This window comes from Erinaceus europaeus, chromosome 9 (genome assembly GCF_950295315.1).
Source record: "Erinaceus europaeus chromosome 9, mEriEur2.1, whole genome shotgun sequence".
Taxonomy (NCBI): domain Eukaryota; kingdom Metazoa; phylum Chordata; class Mammalia; order Eulipotyphla; family Erinaceidae; genus Erinaceus; species Erinaceus europaeus.
This window is the reverse complement of record NC_080170.1, coordinates 8,106,867-8,130,507: the sequence shown is the minus strand read 5'-3', so window position 1 is coordinate 8,130,507 and position 23,641 is coordinate 8,106,867. Positions and strand designations below refer to the sequence as shown.

The 23,641-nt window shown below is 48.9% G+C and overlaps 1 protein-coding gene across 2 annotated transcripts in view; it reads right to left on the bottom strand.

Moving 5' to 3' along the window:
- Window positions 1-12,540: 12,540 nt before the first annotated feature.
- Window positions 12,541-23,641, bottom strand: part of ATP6V0E1 (ATPase H+ transporting V0 subunit e1) — a 29,014-nt gene continuing 17,913 nt past the window's right edge. The window contains exons 3-4 of one of the 2 annotated variants that reach the window (XM_060197169.1): window positions 20,431-20,558; window positions 12,541-13,042 (exon numbers count right to left, since the gene is read on the bottom strand). In XM_060197169.1, the coding sequence (XP_060053152.1) occupies window positions 20,465-20,558 (94 nt within the window). In that variant the 3' untranslated portion in view covers window positions 12,541-13,042; window positions 20,431-20,464. The remainder of the gene's footprint in view (window positions 13,043-20,430; window positions 20,559-23,641) is intronic. The other variant, XM_060197168.1, reaches the window with a different exon arrangement.

The following is a 23,641-nucleotide window of genomic DNA, read 5'->3' as shown; positions in this document are numbered from 1 at the left end:
GTAGTGATCTGACTGGTCTCTCTCTCATTCTCTCTGTATCTCCCTTTCATTCAAATAAATAAATACAGAGGAAACACACACACACACATATTCAGTGATACACCCCACCCCACCCCCAACTTTCAGGGAGGAGGAATGTCACCAGAAGCTTCTCAGACGAAAGGCAGGGGACAGCTCCAACTCTTTCAGGACCCTCCTATGTTTCATGGCAGTGTGTCAGTTCAAAGGATTTTGTCTGCTTGGCTGAGACGCAAAGCTTCTAGAACAGCTCATCTTTCCTGTGGTTTTCTGGCTTTTTTTTTTTTTTTTTTTTTGTCAGTGCTGTGCTGAACATACACTGTTAATATCAGCAGCTTCAAACTGATAGCAAACCAGGAAGCCCAGGAGGGAGAACAATCTGGCATTTGTTGACGGCCAGACTCCTGAAAGACAGGTACAATAAGAGGTTGTGTTGGGGAGGTCAGGAGCACCTCAAAGTAGACTGATAAGAAGCAGGAACCAAACCCCTTAGCCACAACAATGATTTGTTCAACTACGGGGGGGGGGGGGCTCCAAAGGTGAGATATTGGCAAGCGGGGTTTGCATACAGGAAGCAAACAGTCCTGAGAGGCTACTAAGGGAAAGAAGAAATAGGAAGGTCAGTGGAGCAGATAGCTCAGCGGTAGAGCACAGGACTTGAATGCATAAGGTCTTGGGTTCGATTCCAGACACTGCTTGTACCAGAACAGATCCTGGTGGTGCCCTGGTGTCTCTCTCTGTCTCACAAAAATAAACATAGAGGGTCCTATGTATGTACCCAAGGTCTCTCCCACTTCTTCTAGCGTTTGCCCTTCTTCCGTAGCCAGTCAACAGCGTCAGGTTGAGCCTGATGTCAAGTTTCGAGACCTCCTCTGAATCTGGAGAGGTGACAGTCATTGACTATGTGGGTCATAGTCTGTCTGGAGCCGCAGGGGCAGTTCGGGTCGTCTCTGGCTCCCCAGCGATGGAACATAGCGGCGCACCGGCCATGGCCTGTTCGATAGCGATTGAGGAGGGCCCAATCATAACGTGCTAGGTCAAAGCCGGGTTGACGCTTGCAGGGGTCTGTGATGAGGTGTTTGTTCTTGACCTCAGCTGACTGCCAACTCTGTTTCCAAGAGTCTGGAACAGAGAAGTTCAGTGTAGGCGTAGGGGACCAGATTGGGTGACGAGACGTCAAGCGTTGGACAGGGTGGGCGAAGATATCTGCGTATATTGGCATGTCCGGTCGAGCGTAGACGTGGGAAATGAACTTAGATGATGCCGCATCCCGACGAGTATCTGGCGGGGCGATGTTGCTAAGAACTGGCAGCCATGGAACCGGGGTGGAATGGATGGTTCCAGAAATGATCCTCATGGAGGAATATAATTTGGAATCGACCAAGTGGACATGGGGGCTACGGAACCATCCTGGGGCACAGTATTCTGCAGTGGAATAGCATAGTGCCAGAGATGATGATCGTAGTGTGGAAGCGCTCGTGCCCCATGAGGAGCTAGCCAGTCTTGCAATGATGTTATTCCTCGCGCCCACCTTTGCTGCAGTTTTTATGAGATGTTCGTGAAATGACAGGGTGCGATCGAGAGTAACGCCAAGATAGACTGGCTGGGCTTCATGCCCACTGATCCACAAGGACACACATCTCCCTTGCTCTACAGCAAAACCAGGTTCAGAAAAGTCAACACCTCCCTCCCTGGGAGGTGATGCGGTAGATTAAGCCCTGGACTCTGGAACATGAGGTCCTGGGTTCAGTCCTCTGCATCACGTAGGCCAGAATGATGTTCTGGCTCTTCTTCCTCCTTCTCTCAAATAATATGAAAGAGAGAGACACCAGACTTCAAGAATGTGATGTGTAAAATAAACAGGTGAGGTGGAGGGTAGATAGCATAATGGTTATGCAAACAGACTCTCATGCCTGAGGCTCCAACATCCCAGATTCAATTCCTGCCCCTCCCACCACCATAAGCTAGAACTGAACAGTGTTCTGGTAAAAAAATAAAATAAAATAAACAGGTGTACTATTCTGTAACTGCAGTTACATTCAAGTCACAGTGAGACATTATACTCCTTTGCCAATGTACATGCCAGCTGTACTTTCTCTCCTGTGCTTGGAGGGGTGGCACTAGGAAAAAAGCTGCCTCACCCAGCCCCCAGAACTCAGCGCCCAATTAGGCACCTGCAGGGCTGCCTGCCTTTCCATACAGACCCTCTGAGGTTCCCTGGAAGGAGCACCCATCACTCAGGCTGAAGCCTACGTGTGTGTGTGTGTGTGTGTGTGTGTGTGTGTGTGTGTGTGTGTGTGTGTGTGTGTGTGTCTAAAGATTAATTTATTAACGAGAGAAAATGGGGGAGGTAAAGAGAGAGAAAAAAAGGCCTCCAGGAGGTGTAGAGAGAGAAAGGGGTGATGGAGGTAGTATAATGGTTATGCAAGCAGACAAAAAGACTCTCATACTTGAGACTCCCAGACCCCAAGCTTAGTGTCCCCCCTCCCCCCACCCTGCCTACCATCAGGCAGAGCTGAGTGGTGCTCTGGTATAAAAAGAGGCTGAGGGGGTCGGGTAGGGCGGTAGCGCAGTGGGTTAAACACAAGTGGCTCAAAGCGCCAATGGACTGGCTCAAGGTTCCCGATCAATCCCCCGGCTCCCCACCTGCAGGGGAGTCGCTTCACAAGTGGTGAAGCAGGTCTGCAGGTGTCTGTCTTTCTCTCCCCCTCTCTGTCTTCCTCTCCTCTCTCCATTTCTCTCTGTCCTGTCAAACAACAACGACATTAATAACAATGATAATAATAACCACAACAATCGTAAAACAACCAGGGTGACAAAAGAAAAAAAAAAAAAAAAAAGGCCTCCAGGAGCAGTGGATTCCTGGTGCACCAAGCCCCAGAAATAACCCTAGAGGCAAAAAGAAAAAAGAAAAAAAAAAGAGGCTTAGTGCCCTGCCCATTTGGTCTTCAGTGAAAAACATCAGTTTCAATGCTTTAATATATCAACTTTTACTTCCCCGACCCTGCTGCTATATTGCTGTATTGCACCAAAGCAAAGGACTTTGGTGAAGGGGGGGGAGGAGAGGCGGAAGAGACTTTGGGGGCCTGGTGCATCATGAAATTGTACTCAAGTGTAAAAGCATTAACCCCTCAATACTAAAACGGTTTTTAAAAAGTGTGTTACGTAATGCTTGAAGGAAGGACTAGTACTATTCTGATAAAAGTCCTCTCTCCAAATACCATTTTTTCCTAATTAGGCAAATAATACACGCTTTGGCTGAAAACACATACAGCTGTAAAAAGTCTCATCATCGGGAGTCCGGCGGTAGCACGGCGGGTTAAGCACACGTGGCACAAAGCGCAAGGACAATAATAACTACAACAATAAAAAACAACAAGGACAACAAAAGGGAAAATAAATAAATAATAAAAATAGTTTTTTTTAAAAGTCTCATTATCAACACTTTGACCTATTTCCTATAAGGCTTTGTTCTGCGCACCCAAGTTTGAAATTGTTCTTTTTAAAAAATATTTATTTATTTATTTATTAACTTTTTGTTGCCCTTGTTTTATTTTTGTAGTTATTATGGTTGTCTGTCTTCGTTGTAGGGTAGGACAAAGAGAAATGGAGAGAGGAGGGGAGGGCAGAGAAGGGAGAGAAAGACAGACACCTGCAGACCTGCTTCACCGCCTGTAAAGCAGAGTCGGGGGCTCAAACCGGGATCCTTACACCGGTCCTTGCGCTTTGCGCTACATGCACTTAACCCGCGCGTGCGTCACCGCCCAACTCCCAATTCTGTCCTTTTCTCTCAACTTAATGTTCTTTGTTAATAAAGTAACTTTTATGGTTTCTTTCTTTCAAATATATTTTATTTATTTATTAACGAGAGGGATAGGAGGAGAGAGAGAGAGAGAGAGAGAGAGAGAGAGAGAGAGAGAAAGAACCAGACATCACTCCGGTACATGTGCTGCCAGGGATTGAACTCAGGACCTCATGCTTGAGAGTCCAACACTTTATCCACTGCGTCACCTCCCAGACCACTTAATCTTTTTAATCAAAAGTTTTACTTTTTTCTTGGAGCAACTGCTGAAAAGAAAAAAATAAAATTAAGATAATTTGCAATTACCACCTAGAGGCAAGCAACACTAATAGTTAATATTAATAGTATTAATGATATAATAGTTGATAGTGCTGTTTATCTCTTCAGTCTCATTGCTTGCTTGCTCGCTTCCAGATTTACTTCTGAGAAAGAGATAAAGAGAATCACTCTGGCACGTGTGAAGCCAGGGATTGAACTCACGACCTCATACTTGAGAGTCCAATGCTTTATTCACTGTGCCACCTCTTGGATTGCTCAGTCTCTTTTCTTTTCTGTCTGTCTTTCTTTTTTCTACCGGAGCACTGCTCAGCTCTGGCTTATGGTGGTGCAAGGGATTGAACCTGGGACTTCATAACCTCAGGCATGACAGTCTCTTTCATAACCATTATGCTATCTCCCCCACCAGCTCAGTCTCTTTTCTCAGCATATGTTCTGGAGGGACATTATGAAAACGAACTATGCTATTCTTTCACTTGAAGGCAACAAGATAAACATCTTATGTTGAAGTTAAGTGACCCAGGTTCAAGCCTTATCCCCACTGCACTGAAAGAAGTTTCGGTTCTGTTTCTTCTCTCTCTCTTCCTCTCTCTCTCTCTCTCTCTCTCTCTCTCTCCACTCGCTCTCTCTCTTTTTAAAAAAAGAAGAGGATGATAGAGAAGGAGACAGAGAAACATCTGTAGCCTTGCTTCAATACTCGCAAAGCTTTCCCTCTGCATGTAGGGACCTGGGGCTTGAATCTGGGTCCTTGCACATTGTAACATGTGCCACCACCCAGCCCCTTTCCCCCCCTCTCTCTACCTCCCTCTATCTGGGGGGAGGGGCGGTCTTGACATTCGGCTCCTTTCCTTTAAAAACCATGAATATGGGAGTCAGGCGGTAGTGCAAGCAGGTTAAGCACAGGTGGCACAAAGCACAGGGATCTGAGTAAGGATCCTGGTTGAAGCCCCCAGCTCCCCACCTGCAGGGGAGTCGCTTCACAGGCGGTGAAGCAGGTCTGCAGGTGTCTGTCTTTCTCTCCCCTTCTCTGTCTTCCCCTCCTCTCTCCATTTCTTTTTTTAACAGTTTTTAAATTTTATTTATTTATTATTATCTTTATTTATTGGATAGAGACAACCAGAAATCAAGAGGGAGGGGGGTGATAGAGACAGAGAGACACCTGCAGCTCTGCTTCACCACTTGTAAAACTTTCCCACTGCAGGTGGGGACCGGGGGCTCGAACCTGGGTCCTTGCGCATTGTAATACATGTGCTCAACCAGGTGCGCCACCACCCACACCCCCCCCCATTTCTCTCTGTCCTATCCAACAACTATGACAACAATCAAACAACAAGGGCAAAAAAAGGGAATAATAATAATAATAAATAAAAAAGCAGGAATATCCTGCAATGCACTTCATCTATGCAGCGCCTGAGAATAATCTGAAGCAAAGGGGCGTGAGAGGGAAATAATATAGAACTTTTTTCTTTTAAAAATTTTTTTAAGTGCCCTTCCCAGGCTCTTCTTCTTCTTTTTTTTTTGTATATAATTGGATAGAGACAGAGATATTGAGAGAGGGGGAGATAGAGAGGGAGAGAGACAGAGAGACACCTTGCAGCCCTGCTTCACCACTCATGAAGCTTCCTGCTACAGGTGCGGACCAGGGGCTTGAACCTGGGTCCTTATGCAAAGTAATGTGTGTGTTCAATCAGGTGTGCCACTACCTGGTCCCGAACTTTTTTCTTTTTAATTGGAGAGTTTGTCCTCAGTGACATGGGAGGTGAGAGACAGTACATTAGTATTGAATTCTTTTTTTTTAACTATTTAAAATTTATTTTATTTATTCCCTTTTGTTGCCCTTGTTATTTTATTGTTATAGTTGTTGTTGTTATTGATGTCACTGCTGTTGGATAAGACAGAGAGAAATGGAGAGAGGAAGGCAAGACAGAGAGGGGGAGAGAAAGATAGACACCTGCAGACCTGCTTTACTGCTTGTGAAGCGACTCCCCTGCAGGTGGGGAACCGGGATCCTTCACCGGTCCTTGTGCTTTGCGCCACATGCACTTAACCCACTGCGCTACCTCCAACTCCCCTACTACTGAATTCTTATGCATGAGAACCTGGATTTGATTTCCAGCAATGCAAATGTCAGAGTGATGCTCTGGTTCTTTCTCTCATTAATAAACAAATAATTCTTGTTTTCCCCTAAGTGTTCATTTTCATTTTTATTTTTTTATATTTTTATCAGAGCACTGGTCAGCTCTGGCTTTTGGTGGTGCAGGGGACTGAATCTGGGACTTTGGAGCCTTAGGCATGAGAATCTCTTTGCATAACCATTATGCTATCTACCCCTACCCCATTTTCATGTTATATACACAACAGAAGAGAGCTCATGCATAGATAGATAGGTGTACAAAAGTATTCTAAAATGCCATCGTCCGAGAGGTGGTGCAGTGGCTACTAGACTCTCAAGCATGAGGTCCTAAGTTCGATCCCCAGCAGCACATGTACAAGAGTGATGGCTGCTTCTTTCTCTCCTCCTATCTTTCTCATGAATAAATAAATAAATTCTTTAAAAAAATAAAATGCCTAGATGTGAATTTAAAATTACCATTTAAATATAGTTAACAAAGAAGCACTTGACTCAAGTTTGGTGAAAAAAAAAAAAGCCAAGGTCAAATCTATCATGAGTCCTGGCTACACGCTGAAATAATTTCTCAGTTCTAAATTTGCCTCCACATGGCAGAACACTTCCCATTGCTAGGAAACTGGCTAGAAGAAGTGAACAGAAAAGTGTTTTCTTGCTTGGTGAGACAGCAAAGGGGTTCTCCACAGTACTGAGCTGTGCCAGAGATGGGGTAGAGACATTGTTGCATGTTTCAGGAAAATAGCAACAACAAAACAATATGGAAAGTAACCCACAGTGCCCAGACCACACCTTCCAGAGTAGGACAGAAATGCCCCCATCCTTGTATCAGAGCTGGTGGAAGCCCAGAGGGCAGGAAGCATGTCTGAGTACCGATGCTCCGATTTTTTCTCTCAAGCCTGAGCCGGTGTGTGTGTGCCTTTTCTTTTTCTCTGCCTCAAGTACAAATAAACGAATCAAAGGGGAAATATCACAGTGTGGGGGGATGACAAAACGGATGTCCTTCTGGGGCCTAACCTCATAGTACTGTTGGGGGTCCTGGAGGCTTTGTCATTTCTTTGAGAAATAGACTGTATATATATTTAAAAAAATTTTTTTAAATTTATTTTCCCTTTTGTTGCCCTTGTTGTTTTTTATTGTTTGTTGTTATTGATGTCGTTGTTGGATAGGACAGAGAGAAATGGAGAGAGGAGGGGGAAGACAGAGAGGGGGAGAGAAAGACACCTGCAGACGTGCTTCACCACTTGTGAAGCGACTCCTTTGCAGGTGGGGAGCTGGGGGCTCAAACTGGGGTCCTTATGCCAGTCCTTGCACTTTGCACCACCTGCACTTAACCTGCTGTGCTACCGCCTGACTCCCAATAGACTGTATATATTATTATCACTTACTTAATACACCATCTTCATAACCGCTGCCACATTTGGCAACCACTAGCAGAAAGGCAGCTACTAATACCATTCTAGAGATTTTAAAAAGGTTCAGAAATTAAATGGTTTGCTCAGTTACATTACTAGCAGGTGAACGCAAGCCTGAATTTTTTTTTTTTTTTTAAGTAAAGAAAGGCTAAGCAGTTAGCCTAGGAGGCCAGGAGTGGACGGAGTACCTTCCAATCTGGGGCTGGCAAGGCCCTGTTCAGAAACAGGTCAGGTTCTAACCAGACCACTCAGGGATTGGGAGATGGCTCAGTGATTAAAAGCCCCGGCTTACTGTGTATGAAGTCCTGGTTTCTAAGCCCAGCATGACATGGGAGGACCATGGGCAGCACCAACAGACCTGCATGGATGGTGGAATGGGGCTGTGGCACCTCCCTGTCTCAAAACAATGAGAATTGTGCTGAGGAGGAGGCCAACCAGCTGTGTCATGTGGACACGAAGCTATCAGTTTACTTCTTTCTTTTTCTCTCTTTCTTTCTGTATTTATTAGATAAGAGACAGCCAGAAATTGAGAGGGAAGGGGTGACAGAAAGAGAGACAGAGAGACAGCTGCAGCCCTGCTACATTGCTTGTGAGGTCTCCCCCCTGCAGGTGGGGACCAGGTGCTTAAACCCGGGTCCTTGCACACTGTAGTGTGTGCCACAACCTGCCCCGCCCCCCCGGTTTATTTCTGAATGCTGCTTTAAAGCAACAACAAACTCGGGGGCTGGGCAGTGGTGCCCCCGGTTGAGCACACACATGACCATGCACAAGGCTCGAGTTCAAGGTCCCACTCTCCATCTGCGGGGGGGATGCTTCATGGGTGGTGAAGCAGGTCTGCGAGTGTCTTTCTTTCTTTTTAATTTTTTATATTTATTTATTTTCCCTTTTGTTGCCCTTGTTTTATTGTTGTAGTTATTATTGTTGTTGTTGTTATTGATGTCATTGTTGGATAGGACAGAGAGAAATGGAGAGAGGAGGGGAAGACAGAGGGGGAGAGAAAGCAGACCTGCTTCACTGCCTGTGAATCGACTCCCCTGCAGGTGGGGAGCCGGGGGCTCCAACTGGGATCTTTATGCTGGTCCTTGAGCTTTGCACCACCTGTGCTTAACCCGCTGCTGCCAGATTCCTGTGTCTATCTTTCTATCTCCTTCACTATCTCTCCCTCCTCTCTCAATTTCTCTCTCCTATCAAAAAAATAAAAAAGAAAGAAAAAGAAAAAAAAAAGAAAAAGAAATGGCTGCCTGGAGTGGTGGATTCATAGTGCCAGCACTGAGCCCCAGTGACAACCTTGGTGGTAATTAAAAAACAAACACAAAAACCAAGCATGTTATTAGTGATAAGACAAGGTGGCAGGGAGTTGAGGCTCCCCACCTGCAGGGGAGTCGCTTCACAGGCAAAGCAGGTCTGCAGGTGTCTGTCTTTCTCTCCCCCTCTGTCTTCCCCTCCTCTCGCCATTTCTCTCTGTCCTATCCAACAACGACAGCAATAACAACAATAATAACCACCACAACAATAAAAACTAACAAGGTCAACAAAAGGGAAAATAAATAATTTAAAAAAGAAAACTAAAAAAAAAAAAAAGGCAAGGTGGCAAAGTATAACTGAGTTTACACATCAATCACACTCTATTTTCCTAAGAATTCTATCAGTGAGGAAACAGACTCAAAGGTTAAGTGGCTTCCTGTGAGAAGGGAGCTGGCTGAGTTTCCCCCACAAAGATGGGAGTTGATGTCTGCATCCCATCATTTCAACAGCAGTCACACATAGCTCGCAGTGACACAGTGCCAGCAGCCAGCAGTCCTCTGGGGGCTTTGATCTCTAATTTGCCTAGGAGCTGAGCTCCACAGACAGCCAGGAGGGGCCCAGAGGGCGTGAGTCACAGTGGGCTTTGGAGAGAAGCATCTTTCTAGGATCAGACTTGAGCTGCTGCCATACTGGGGGCTTTACTTCCTCCCTGGAGGAGAGCTTACTGAACAGGATGCTTCCTTTTGGGGAGGGGTATTAAGGAGATGCTCACTTCCTTGGTGCAGCACCAGGGCCCTCAGTGCTCAAGGCCTGTATTTCCTGCTTTTTAAATTTTTTTATTTTCCCTTTTGTTGCCCTTGTTGTTTAACATTGTTGTGGTTATTGCTGTTGTTATTGACGTCGTTGTTATTGGATAGGACAGAGAGAGATGGAGCGAGGAGGGGAAGACAGAGAGGGGAGAGAAAGATAGACACCTGCAGACCTGCTCCACCGCCTGTGAAGCGATTTCTCTACAGGTGGAGAGCCGGGGGCTTGAACCCTGTTTTATTTTTTTTTTAATATTTATTTATTCCCTTTCGTTACCTTTTTTTTTAATTGTTGTAGTTGATATTGATGTCGTCATTGTTGGATAGGACAGAGAGAAATGAAGAGAGGAGGGGAAGACAGAGAGGGGAAGAGAAAGACAGACACCTGCAAACCTGCTTCACCGCCTGTGAAGCGACTCCCCTGCAGGTGGGGAGCCGGGGGCTCGAACTGGGATCCTTATACCAGTCCTTGCACTTTGCGCCACCTGCGCTTAACCCTCTGCACTACTGTCCGACTCCCCGTTTCCTGTTTTATGAATGCAGTCCACTCACTAGCCTTTCCTTCCTTGTGTCAGTAGGAATTAGCTTCTGCCAAATGTCAACCAAATCCCCCCTCCAGGCAATAAGCAGTGCATCCAGGATTACTTCCAGTGTCACGCCTAATTCCTTTAGACATGTAAACGTGAACGAGCACAAGCAACGACAGCAGGCAGGACTCAGGGGATTTGGATCATTCAGGCTTATGATTTGGGGCCTTGGGAAAACTGGAGCTAGGCCAAACCACGGTGAGCATGAACCCTCAGGGGCCGCCTGCCGTGGTCCCACTGGGGTCTGCAGCGTCCACACTCTGGAGGCTCCCTGCCAGTGGAAACCACAGGCTGGGCTCAGGCGACATTTACAGGCAAGGGTCACCATACTGTGAACCTCGTGAAAATCAGCTTCAGAAACCCCTGGGTGGCGGGCCTGGAAAATCATCCCAGGCTAAAGAGCTTAAGAACTGGGGTACAGGGAGTCGGGCTGTAGCGCAGCGGGTTAAGCGCACGTGGTGCCAAGCTCAAGGACCGGCCTAAGGATCCCGGTTCAAGCCCCTGGCTCCCCACCTGCAGGGGAGTCGCTTCACAGGCGGTGAAACAGGTCTGCAGGTGTCTGTCTTTTTCTCTCCTTTCTTCCCCTCCTCTCTCCATTTCTCTCTGTCCTATCCAACAATGAAGACATCAATAACAACAATAACTACAAAAAAAACAAACAAGGGCAACAAAAGGGAAAATAAATAAATAAATATTTTAAAAAATTGGGGTGCACAGCTGCACAGAGTCGCACTTCCTCATGAATACGGAGCTCAGAGATTGCAGCAACCCCCCCCCCCCCCACAGTAACCGGGGACGCTGCTTCCTCAGATGACACTGAGGGTGAAAGAAGGCATCCTGATGGCGAGAGCTTGGCCATTCAAGCTCTTCATCCCGAGAAGAGACCCAGGGCTCTGCAATGGAAAGAGGAAGCGGATCCCTTGCTCTGGTCTGCCTCTGATAAACTGGGCAGGCAGCTCTCCCTGTCTGGGCTCACGTGCAGAGACCTCATGATGGAATCAGCCCACATCGCTGAGCACTGTCAAGCCGGAGCTGCCTCCCTCTCTGAAAAACTTTCCAACTGACACAAAAACGAAGGTTGGAAAGGAAGAGACCAGAGCAGAATGGTCCCTTCCACTCAGAACTGTCTTTGCTCATAAGAATAGCAGAGCGATGAGTTCAGAGGTGCCGGGAGGAACAGCAAAGCACAGACTGCAAAACAGGAAGCCGGGTCTTGGCTGGCTGTCAACAGGCCACGAGCTGGTGAAGTCAGACCCACCACAGGTTGTGATTTCTCACAACTCAGAAGAGGTTCAAATGAGTGGATGAACCAGAGGCCTGCTCCCCAAACACGGACTCGCGGTGCCTGCAGATGACATGCATGGCACAAAGGCCAGGGGCACGGCTCTGCCTCGTCTCTGTGGCCGGTAATGACCCCTCTGGCCAGTCACTCCCATAACCATGCTTTTGTGGACAACTCAACCCTCGGCTATACTGACCTCACTTCGCTCGCATTTTCCGGGACACCAATTTATCCCTCTTTGATCCCTCCGGCACCCTGGCTACTGCAGACCCTCTTTGAGCGACTGAGGAAGAAATCTCAAATCTCAGGTTAGATCCAGAGAGAGACAAAGGCTAGCAAAATGAGCTTCAGGAATCTGGAAGACACCAGAGGAAGTCAGGCACCGTTTTGCTTATCCGAGAGAGGAGCAAAAAGGAAGGACACTCAGGAGTATTAGGGGTAGGTGTGACTTAGAAGGACTTGGGTTCGAGCCCCTGGTCTCCACCTGCAAGGGGAAAGTTCCATGAGTGGTGAAGCAGGGCTGCAGGTGTCTGTCTCTTTCCTTCCCCACCTCTCTCTCTGTAATATTTTTATTTATTCATTTTTGGATAAAGACAGAGAAATTGAGAGTAGAGAGGGAGACAGAGAGACCCCCCTCTTTCCTAGGCCCCCTCTACCCCATCTCTCTCCTCCTCAATTTCTGTCTAATAATAATAAATTAGAAAGAAAGAAGTCTATTAAAAAAAAAGAAGGGTAGTGAAAGTAGGATCATAGAAGTAAATAAAAACAGCAATATATAGATGGATCAGCTATAGATACCGAAATAGTCAATCCATATCTGTGAGCTTGGAGAGAACTATGGCAGTTTGTCCTAGAGGGGGTGGGGACACAGAAGTCTGGTGGTGGGAACGGTGTGGACTCATACCTCTATTACCTTAAGTGAATCGATATTAAACCACAAATAAATAAAATAAAATAAACAACTTCACAAGCACCGAAACCAGATTTCCATAGAAAGCAGAAAAATAATTTATTTAGAGAGCTAGCAGAGATATGAAAATTGATCCTGAAAAGAGACTTTGGTGCAGTTCTGCTGGGACAGGTCTCCCCTGGGAATGTGAAGGCTCCGCTCGAGTCTTACGATCTCGTGAGGTTCCAGACGCCGTTGATTCCCCTGTCACAGGGCAGGAGTCACCTCTTGACCCGCAGGGCTCCAGGGGGAGTAAGGCATTGTCTGGAAGGATAGCACCTTCGGTCTCAGACGAGTGCAGGGGCGCTGCATGGCGACCGTCCGAGGAGTTTCGGTAACGTAGGCACATCATCCATCATCCCTCATCCATCCAGTGAAGAGTGAGAAAGGCGACAGGCGGGAAACACTGTGCAGTAGAGTCAAGGTCCCCTCGTGGCGTGGAGGTTTAAGGCAGTTGCCGGCCAGAGGCGGGCAAGTCGGGGTGAGGTGGTGAGGCTGGCGCTGATGTTTGCGTCTGGAGGGCATTCTCTCGGTGACCTGCAAAAACAAAGCTGCTCTAGTCACTGGTCCTTGAACTGTCCTTGGGAAGTCACTCTTTATCCAGTGCACCGAGAGGTGGTGCACTGGATAAAGCACTGGGCTCTCAAGCTTGAGGTCCCAAGTTTGATCCCTGGCATGTGCCAGAGTGACGCTCTGCTATTCTCTCTCTCACAGAGAAATCTTAAAAGGAGCAAAGGAAAAATCACTCAGGACAAAGACCGAAACTCTCTGCAGATGTTCACTGAATACCTGAGTGCAAGGTGGGCTCGATGCGCTGGCCCCTTTGTGCAGGGTCTGCAGTGCTGTGGCCAGAGGTGTGAGCCGCCAGGACACTGCAGGTCAGACGCTCGCCGCTCGCAGAGACAGTGCGACTGTGCTACCCACGGGGGCCTGACTAAGCCGGTGGCCCCGGAGCCCACATGTTCGCTCTGGTTTCAAGAAACTGCTATTGCCCTTCCTGCCATAGAGGGAGGAAGTGTGGTCCCCTGGGCGTGGCAAGCTTCTGCTCTGCCAGAAACCCACGGAGCAGGCGCCCTGGGACTCAAGCGACTCCAGAGCTACCCCCTTTTTATTATTGATTTATTGATTTATGCCTCCAAGGTTATCGCTGAGACTCCCCACACGTGCTACTAATCCACTGCTCCTGGAGGCCATTTTTTTTTTTTGGGGGGGGTTTGAATCCTTTATTTATTATTGGATAGAGACAGAGAGAAATTGAGAGGGAAGGGGGAGGTAGAGAGGGAGAGAAACAGAGAGACACCTGTTATGAAGCTTTCCCCCTGAAGGTGGGGACCAGGGCCTTGAACCTGGGTCCTTGTGCATTGCAATGTGTGTGCTTAACCAGGTGCACCACCATCTGGCTCCAGGCCATTTTCCCCTCACTTTTATTGGATAGGACTGAGAGAAACTGAGGGGGGAGGTAGAGGGAAGGAGGGGGAGAGAGAGAGAGATCTGCAGTCCTGCTTCACTGCTTGTAAAGTGACCCCCCTGCAAGTGGGGAGCTTGGGGTTCAAACCCAGATCCTTGCTTGGGTCCTCGTGCTTCGTGCTATGTGTGCTTTAACCTGTGTTAAAGCACAGGTTCCACTGTGTTCCACTGCTGCCCCCTTTAAATTCATTATTTCTTGGACAGAGACAGAGAGAAATCAAGAAGGAAAGGAGAGGCAGAAAGGGAGACACCTGCAGCCCTGCTTCACCACTTGTGAAGCTTTCCCCCTGCAGGTGGGGACTGGGGGTTTGAACCCAGGTCCTTGTACATTATGACATATGTGCTCAACCATGTGCACCACAGCCTGATGCTGCCTCCTCTGTTCCTGCCCCAAGTGTAGGCAATGTCTTTCTTTTTTTTCTTCTTCTTCTTTTTAATATTTTATTTATTGAGACAGATAGAAGAAGAGAAAGAACCAGACTTTACTCTGGTACATGTGCTGCTGGGGATGGAACTCAGGACCTCATGCTTGAGAACCCAATGCATTACCCACTGCACCGCCTCCTGGGCCGTGGCAATGTCTTCTTTCAGACACAACTGCCACGCCACTTTGACGGAGCTAGCAAACAGTTACAAATCTGTGCTCACAGGGGCTGCCCAGACTCCTTTAGACAAAGCTCGTTCTGTAGCCTGTGTCTAAATAAAGCCACGGATGTTACTTTCAGAATTGAAAGGCCAAGGCAGAGGAATAAGCAAATCAAAGAAAAGGTCTTTTGAGGCAACATCCAGACTTGAGTTGGCTGATAAGAAAGTCAGCTGGTTCTGACCCCGTCAGCCCATGAGTAAAGCAGAGGGTGCCAGGCTGTGGTGGTGTGCCTGGTAGAGTGCACGGGTTACCCTGCACAAGGACCCAGGTTCGAGCCCCCGCTTCAGAGGGGAGCCTTCATGAGTGCTGAAGCAGGACTGTGGCTGCCTATCTCTCCCCTTCTCTACCTTCCCTTCCCCTCTCAATTTTTCTGTCCTACCAAATATTAAAATAGGGAAAAAAAAAATAAAAGGAAAAAAACGGCCACCAGGAATGGTAGATTTATATTGCTGGTTACTGAGCCCGAGCAGAGCAGTACTCCTGTGGCAAAAGAAGGGGGAGGCGGTGGGGTTGAGTGCACAAGGCGGGGGGGGGGGGGGGGGGGGGGGGGGAGTGGGGGATGGGCACCTCTTCCGGGCATGTCTGAGAAAGCTTAAGGTCACAGGCACAGGGCAGGACTCCTGGGCCCTGAGGGGTTCCGGAGCAGCGGGCAGAGCCAGAAGACTCTCAGTGCAGGATGCTGAAACCAAAGGTCTCCCAAGGCCCAGGATGAGGGTGTCCAGCGGTGACAAGGCAGCAGCCAAGTCTGCTGGTCTAAGCTGGGTGCTGGGGAGCCACAGATGAAATACACCCTACTCGTGATGGGACCTGAGGACTAGCTTCACAACACTGGGCAAGTAATTCCAGCTCCCACAGCTAGCTGGGCCTTGTGCCTCCAGGTTTGCCAAGCCCTTCGCTCTAATCAGAGTTTTCCCTTCCCTGCTCGGGTCGGCCGGACCAGCTGTGCCCTGCACGGCGCAGCCTCGGGCAGATCAGCCATCTTGACAACAGGCAAGCGGCAGACACAGCGGCTTGGTGTGTTAGCTTCTGATGAAAAGCTCGCTGGCCAGGCTTCCTCTCTGTTATTTTGGGTTTGTTTGTTTTTTTTTTAATGCACAAGTAATTGCAAAAGGGGAAAATAGTTATTAGAAACAAAAACCAAATAAACAGGCTGGGTGGTGGTGCACCTGGTTTGAGCGCATACATTGTAATGGACAAGGGCCCAGGTTCAAACCCGAGGTCCCCACCTGCAAGGGGGCAGCTTCACAAGAGGTGAAGCACTGCCTCAGCCCCCCCCCCCCCATTTCTCTCTGTCTCCATACAAAAAACACAAGCTGGGGCCAGGTGGTGGCACATCTGGTTGAGTGCTCACATCAAAAAAACATGAGCATGGGAGTCGGGCGGTAGCACAGCGGGTTCAGTGCAGGTGGCGCAAAGTGCAGAGACCAGCATTAGGATCCCTGTTCGAGCCCCGGGCTCCCCACCTGCAGGGGAGTCACTTCAGAAGCGATGAAGCAGGTCTGCAGGTGTCTTTCTCTACCCCTCTCTATTTCTCTCTGTCCTATCCAGCAATGACGACATCAATAACAACAACAATAACTAGAACAATAAAACAAGGGCAACAAAAAGGAATGAATAAATAAATATTTATATATAAAAAAAAACATGAGCATGTGGTTTGGCAGGAAGAGCCCACACCTCACCAGGCCTCATGCCCTGTTTATTATTTATTCCCTTTTGTTGCCTTTGTTTTTTATTGTAGTTATTGTTGTTGTTATTGATGTCGTTGTTGGATAGGACAGAGAGAAATGGAGAGAGGAGGGGAGATAGAGAGGGGGAGAGAAAGACAAGACACCTGCAGGCCTGCCTCACCGCCTGTGAAGCAACTCCCTTTCTTTTGGATTCTTTTTTTTAAATATTTATTTATTCCCTTTTGTTGCCCTTGTTTTATTGTTGTAGTTATTGTTGTTGTTGTCATTGTTAGATAAGACAGAGAGAAATGGAGAGAGGAGGGGAAGACAGAGAGGGGAAGAGAAAGACAGACACCTACAGACCTGCTTCACCGCCTGTGAAGCAACTCCCCTGCAGGTGGGGAGCCAGGGGCTCGAACTGGGATCCTTATGCCGGTCCTTGCACTCTGCGCCACCTGTGCTTAACCCGTGGCGCTACTGCCCAACTCCCCCATGCCCTGTTTATTTTTATTATTATTTTAAAATTTATTTAGGGGGAGTCAGGCGGTAGCGCAGCGGGTTAAGTGCACGTGGCACAAAGCACAAGGACTGACTTAAGGATCCCAGTTCGAGCCCCCGGCTCCCTACCTGCAGGGGAGTCGCTTCACAGGCGGTGAAGCAGGTCTGCAGGTGTCTATCTTTCTCTCCCCCTCTCTGTTTTTCCCCTCTTCTCTCCATTTCTCTCTGTCCTAACAACGACATCAATATCAACAACAATAACTACAAAAACAATAAAACAACAAGGGCAACAAAAGGGAATAAATAAATAAATATTAACATAACATTAAAAAATGTATTTAGGGTGTGAGGTCAAAGCATCACTCTGGCACATGTGGGGCCGGGGATGGAATTCAACTTGGGACCTTAATCTTACAAGTCTGGTTGTCTCTTGCTGGGCCACCCCTTGGGCTGCCAGACCCTGAGTTCTTTCCCCAGCACCACATGGCAGCACCATGGACAGCGTGAGGGAGTGGGTGAGTAGTAACATGGGTGGGGAGGGGAGCATTGGTTTCTTCAGCTCGAAGTGAGCAATGAGCCCGGGAGATGGCTCAGCAGACCTCGCATGTGCGAGGCCCTCGGGGTCCTTTCCCTGGCACTCCATAAAAACACACATATCTGCGCAGGGACCGGCGTAAGGAATCCGGTTCGAGCCCCCGGCTCCCCACCTGCAGGGGAGTCGTTTCACGGGCGGTGAAGCAGGTCTGCAGGTGTCTATCTTTCTCTCCCCTCTCTCTCTGTCTTCCCCTCCTCTCTCCATTTCTCTCTGTCCTATCCAACAACAAAGCAACATCAACAATGGCAATAATAACCGCAACAAGGCTGCAACAACTAGGGCAAAAAAAGGGGGAAAAATGGCCTCCAGGAGCGGTGGATTCATGGTGCAGGCACCGAGTCCAGCAATAACCCTGGAGGGAAAAAAAAACAAAAAAAACACATATCCAGGGGAGTCGGGTGGTAGCGCAGCCGGTTAAGCGCAGGTGGCGCAAAGTGCAAGGACCCGCCTAAGGATCCCGGTTTGAGTCCCTGGCTCCCCCCCTGCAGGGGAGTCATTTCACAGGCGGTGAAGCAGGTCTGCAGGTGTCTGTCTTTCTCTCCCCCTCTCTGTCTTCCTCTCCTCTCTCCATTTCTGTCTTATCCCACAACAACAACAATAATCACTACAACAATAAAACAAGGGCAACAAAAGGGAATAAATATTAAACACACACACAACCCAAAAATGCAAGAGGACCACCAGCACTGCTAAGTGGCATGGGCTTGTGTTGTGCTTTGGAGGGAATCGAAGCAGCAAACCTTCAAACGGCCTCAAGGACACAAACTGACCGCTGTGGGGTGGAGAACTCAGCCGACGGGCCCCAGTACTGTCTCACTCTGGAGAGTAAGGGCCCCAATATGGGTGCTTACACACAGAACTCAGGATAAAGTAACACAGAGCCAGAGCCAGGGTGTCTGTTTAGGGAAGACCGAGTGAGTCAATTTTCCTGTCAGAGGGTAGGCTTCATTTTTCATCCTGATTTTTTCAGATGAACACACAAAATGACTTTTTCCTTACCATTACTGCTAAGGTGTATCTCAGCAGTAGGAAACTCACTCCAAGAGGTACTTAAACAAGCCGAAGGCGACTCAACAGTTCAAGGCAGTGACCCCGCAGGAGTGGCCAAGGCTGGAGTTTCAAAGATCAAGACGGCAGAACAGGAAGCACTCAGATCCGGCTGGACACACAGGAGAGAGTGCCGCCACCGGGAAGGGCTCGGAGAAGGGTTCAGAGCGCCGAGAGAACATGTTCACTGTCTGCTTTCTGAAGGAACGTGGCAGGGGGTGTGAGGCGGGCAAAGGGAAGCAAAGCTAACTGGGCCTGGAAGCTGCAAAGAGCACGGGGACGCGGTGGGAGGGTGTGAGAGCTGACTGGGGAGGCTGCACTGCTAGACCGAAGTCTGAGCGTAGCCTGGCTTGTGGGGCCTTTCGGGGGGGAGGGGCTGACAAAAGCTGAGTTTACAACACCTCACAGCTCATTCCAGGGCTAAAAAGCGGAGTGCAGCGGTGAGAGCATAGGATTTGCAAGCAAGAGGTTCCCAAGTGGATCTCCAGTGCTGCATATGCCAGAGTGGCGCTTAAAGGAGGTTAAGACATCTTTGCAAAATAAAGCAGAGCCTCTTAGGAGTCCATGGAGGAGGACAGAAGGCCTGCAGGGCAGGCAGCGCCGTGTCAGGAAGCGCTACTGCGGGAAGACGGGTGACTGACGGTGTGGAGATGCAGTCACCGCAGGGTGGGGGTGACCAGAGCAGCCCTGTGGCAACTGACAGCTGCGGGGATCTGCATTAGGAACTGGGAGAGCAGAGGGTGATGGATGCTGTGGAGGAACAGAAAGGAAAGGCAAGCGTGAGAACATCAGAAGCTCAACAGGACTCAAAGAGTGGGCATCAGACAGGTTCGGGTCCCCGATGGCAGGGCAAGCCGCGAACGGCATCAGGAGAGGAAACGGGGACGCCCCTGGGACAGCAGAGGCAGGAGCACCGAACAGGCTCCTCCTCCGCCGTTCAGCTCACTGGTCACAGACATGGCTTACTGCCAACCCCTGGCTAGATCACAAAGTGCCTGAGAAGCCACAGACTCCTGCTCCAGTGACTCAAGGCGTTTGGAAAACACAGAGAACTAGGGGTCCCGGGGCAGAGGCCCAAAGTCGGGTTCCTTCCACTCCTCTCTGTGTGATTAAAGGGAAAATAAATATAAAAAAATAAGTAAATAAAACCAAAGAAGTCAAAACCCTGTGGTGTTAAATTTGAATCAGAAATGCTAATGGGGAGCAAGCGGATTGCTCAGCGATACCACACCTGTACTTCATGCTTGAGGCCCCGAGGTCCCAGGTGCAATGCCTGGCACCAGCGTAAGCCAGAGCTGAGCAGTGCTCTGGTCTCTCTCCTTCTGCCTTTCTCATGCTCTTTCTCAAGCAATCAATAATAAGGAAACTTAGTGACTATCGAAAGCTTTAAAAAACAGAGACTGAGGGATGGCACACAGGCTCACTGGCAGTGCCTGACCCCTCTGCCCCCTCCCAGATTCCTGCCACTCCGCTGCAGCCTTGCGTTGTGTGGACTCTGCCCAGAGTGGATGTAGCGTCAGACCCAGTGTCCAATGCGTCCATGGGTCTGTCCAGCTTCTCTGACGCAGCAGGTCAGCATGTATGCACCGCAGCCAAGGTGGGTAAGGGCGTTTAATCTGGGCCAGGGGACTCACCTCTCCCTCTCCCTCCAGAGCATTTGGAAATGGCCTTTAATCTTCCAGCAGCCGCTCCTGACAGATGCTGAATCTGCTAGTGCCAGGGATAAGGGGACACATTTTGGAGCTGTGCCTGAAAGTTTAGGTGTCACCTCTCCACACTCAAGCAGTGGGATTGTAGGGTCTGAAAGATTCTGGTGGCTAAATTCTTGGGTCAAGTGAATGGCCCAAGTCCCAGCTTTATTTCTACTCTTCATGCTGCGTTTACCCCCCAGCTGCCACCCTGTCCTCACCAGGCGTTAAAATTAATGACCATAATGTTCTGAGAAGCCCAGGCGAAGTCTGGCGGAAGGGGACAACACAGTGACAAAGGGGAGCACAGTTACCTGGCTGGCTGCGCCCGGGGACCGGTCTTCTTCCTCAAGGCCAGTGGTACTTGAGATACCAGATGGTCTCGTTTTTCAGCTGTGGTCCAAAGAGTGGGTTGAGTTGGGCCAGAATCGCAATCAGCCAACTAAAAAAAAAAAAAAAAAAAAAAGGAACAACCAAAAATGGTGAAATCATGTTAGTTAGAACACACTCATTTCCAGTTAGGGTATGCTAAAAGAAAAAACATTCTTTTGCTTTTGTACAAGTGAGATAGTTTCTGCTTGCTACACTTAAGCACTGACGCAACACTTGTGGAAAACATGTGTTTGTTTTTACAGAATCAGTGGGAATTTCCGAGAGAGAATTCTTTTCATTTTGGACCGTAGGGATGCAAGCCAGCTAAGCGAGCTTATTATTTCTGCTTCCTTCCAAAGGGGCAATTAAGGCTGCAAACAACTTTAAAAAAAAAATTATTTATTCTTTTGTTGTCCTTGTTGTTTTATTGTTGTAGTTATTATTGTTGTTGTTATTCATGTCGTCGTTGTTGGATAGGACAGAGAGAAATGGAGAGAGGAGGGGAAGACAGAGAGGGGGAGAGAAAGATAGACACCTGCAGACCTGCTTCACCACCTGTGAAGCGACTACCCTGCAGGTGGGGAGCCGGGGGCTCGAACCTGGATCCTTACGCGGTCCTTGCACTTTGCGCCACGTGCGCTTAACCCGCTGCGCTACAGCGAACAACTTTCTTTACTTCTCGAAGACAGAGGATAAGCAGGTGTTTAGATAATATAGTATACGAGGCTTTTAAAATGAAGTCACCATTTTTCACTATAATGGAGAGTGGGGGGGTGGAGCAACCCAGGTAAGTGCACATAGTACTACACGCAAGGACCCAGGTTTGAGCCCCCACTCCCCACCTGCAGCAGGGAGGCTTCACAAGCATTGAAACAGGTCTGCAAGTGTCTCTCTTTCTCTCTCCCTCTCTGTCTCCCCTCTCCCTCTCAATTTCTCTCTCTTAACCAATAAAATGATGGGGAAAAAAAAAGGAAAAAAAATGGCTGTCAGGAGCAGTGGGTTTGTAGTGCGGGCACTGAGCCCCATAACTAGAGGCAATAATAACAATAATAACAACAACAGCAACTTGGAAAGGGCAGAGCTTTCCAAGGGTTGTGCTCTGCCCTTTCCAAGTTGCTGTTGTTGTTATACCACTTCCCAGAACCCACCTGCCTTCTTCAGATGGGGACTCACAGAGCCAGGCAGCTGTCCTTCTGTCTTTCCTCTCATGATGTTACTTCCTTCCCATGTATCCAAGCTTTCCTGAATTCCTGTTTCACCTAGTCTCCATCTATCACCTTCATGATTCCAGGCTCAGGGGAAGTGGGCTTTCTGCAAGGGCCCTGCCCCCCCCCCCCCCCCCCCGTTGGTCCCTAACACACGAGGAGCCTTCCCTGATGGCCAGCACCGCTAGACAGGGAAGGCTGGATGGGGCCCCAGTGGAGCTGGGGACTCACTGCTCCCCACTTCCCTCAGGATCTAAGAACAAGGCACTGGTTTACATGGGAGTTATCGAGGGGGGCACGCTGTGTCACATTATCTCTGGGACAGGAGTGAAAAGCACATTGTGCAACTTGTCTGACATTCTCACACTGTCCACAGAGTACCAAATAAATGGCTCCCCCCTTCTTCATTTGGTTGTTTTTGTCATTTTTATTTTGAATAAGTGGTTCTGCGCCTGATCTAATTCTGACCCAATGAAACCTGAGAATCACTACGCTGTCAAGTAAGCAAAGAACAGAAAAAGACAGACAGGAAGCAGCTCGCTGACCACTGAGGCCATTCCGTGTCACCTAGGAGACGTGTACTTAATGAGCACCTGCGGGGGCCAGGCCTTGGGAAGCAAAGGGAGACGTCACCACCAGCACGAGACACAGGGTCAGGGGATGACAAGGGCTGTGCAGGGACAGAGGGTGTGGGTGTGGGTGTTGGGGGGGGGGAGTAGTGCTTCAATGGAATGACCAAGGAGCACACAGGCAGAAGGCAGAAGGGTCTGGTAACCCCAGCTACTGATTCTCACTCAGTGATTCTCACCAGCCAAACTGCAACGGGGGTCTTCCAACCAAAGCTCTCCGAAGGCTGACTGTGATCACCAAGAAAGCCCCAGGCTGCTGCAGACTGACTCCCTGAACGCCGAACAGGCTCTTGGCAAAGCACAAGTACCCCCCCTCCCCAGCCCACCCCACCCCAAACCGCCCCCAAGTGGCTTAGTGACAGGAAACCCAACACCCAAGGAAATCAGACCAAAGCAGATAGCTCAGGCTGACTCATTTCACAAACAAAAAGGTAACTCAGCTGAGAGGCTCTGATGGGGCTCAGGTCTCTGCAGGTTCAGACACACAGAAAATGCCAGGGGTGTCAGGTCTGGTGGCTGAGCCTTAACATCTCTGTGACACAGTGGAGGAGACCAAAAAAAAAAAAAAAAAAAGGCAGGAGGAGATCAGACTTGCAAGGGAACTCCTGAGACCGCAGTGAACACTAGAGCACAGGACGAAGAGTCATGGAAAATTCCACCAGCCACAGGACTTCCCCATTCCTGGCAGGCGGCGGCAGCAGCGGCACTGGCCAATGCTCAGCAGAGAATCCGCAGCAGTCTGGCCTCCTGCTTCATCAGAGATGCTCGCGCACTCCCCCACCCCCACCTGGCCCTCAGATAACGCCCGACACTGGTGGCTGGCTCTCTGTTGTGGCTGTACGTTGCCATCCATCACCCCCAGATCTCTAGCTATGAGAGAGAGAGACCACAGCGCTGCTAGTCATATATGGTGCTTGGGATCAAACGGGGTGTGTGTGTGTGTGTGTGTCTCACGCTTGCAAGTCCTGCGCTTTCCTTACTGAGCTACCTCCTGGGTTTTTTTTTTCCAGGGAGTTAAAAAAAGACACACATGGGCTGGGGAGACTGCATAATGGTTATACAAAAGCCTTTCAAGCCTGAGACTCTGAGGTCCCAGGTTTAATCCCCAGCACCACCATAAGCCAGAACTGAGCAGTGTTCTGGTCTCTTTCTCTCTCGGTATCCTTCTCTCTGTATCTACTCCTTCTCATTAAGATAAAATAAATAAAAATATTAAACACCCACACACTATGTTTCACACAGACCCTTCCCTTTAGTTCTTCCAGGGTACAGGTAAGGAAACTGAGGCAGAGACTGGCCTCTGGTCACCATTCCAGCTT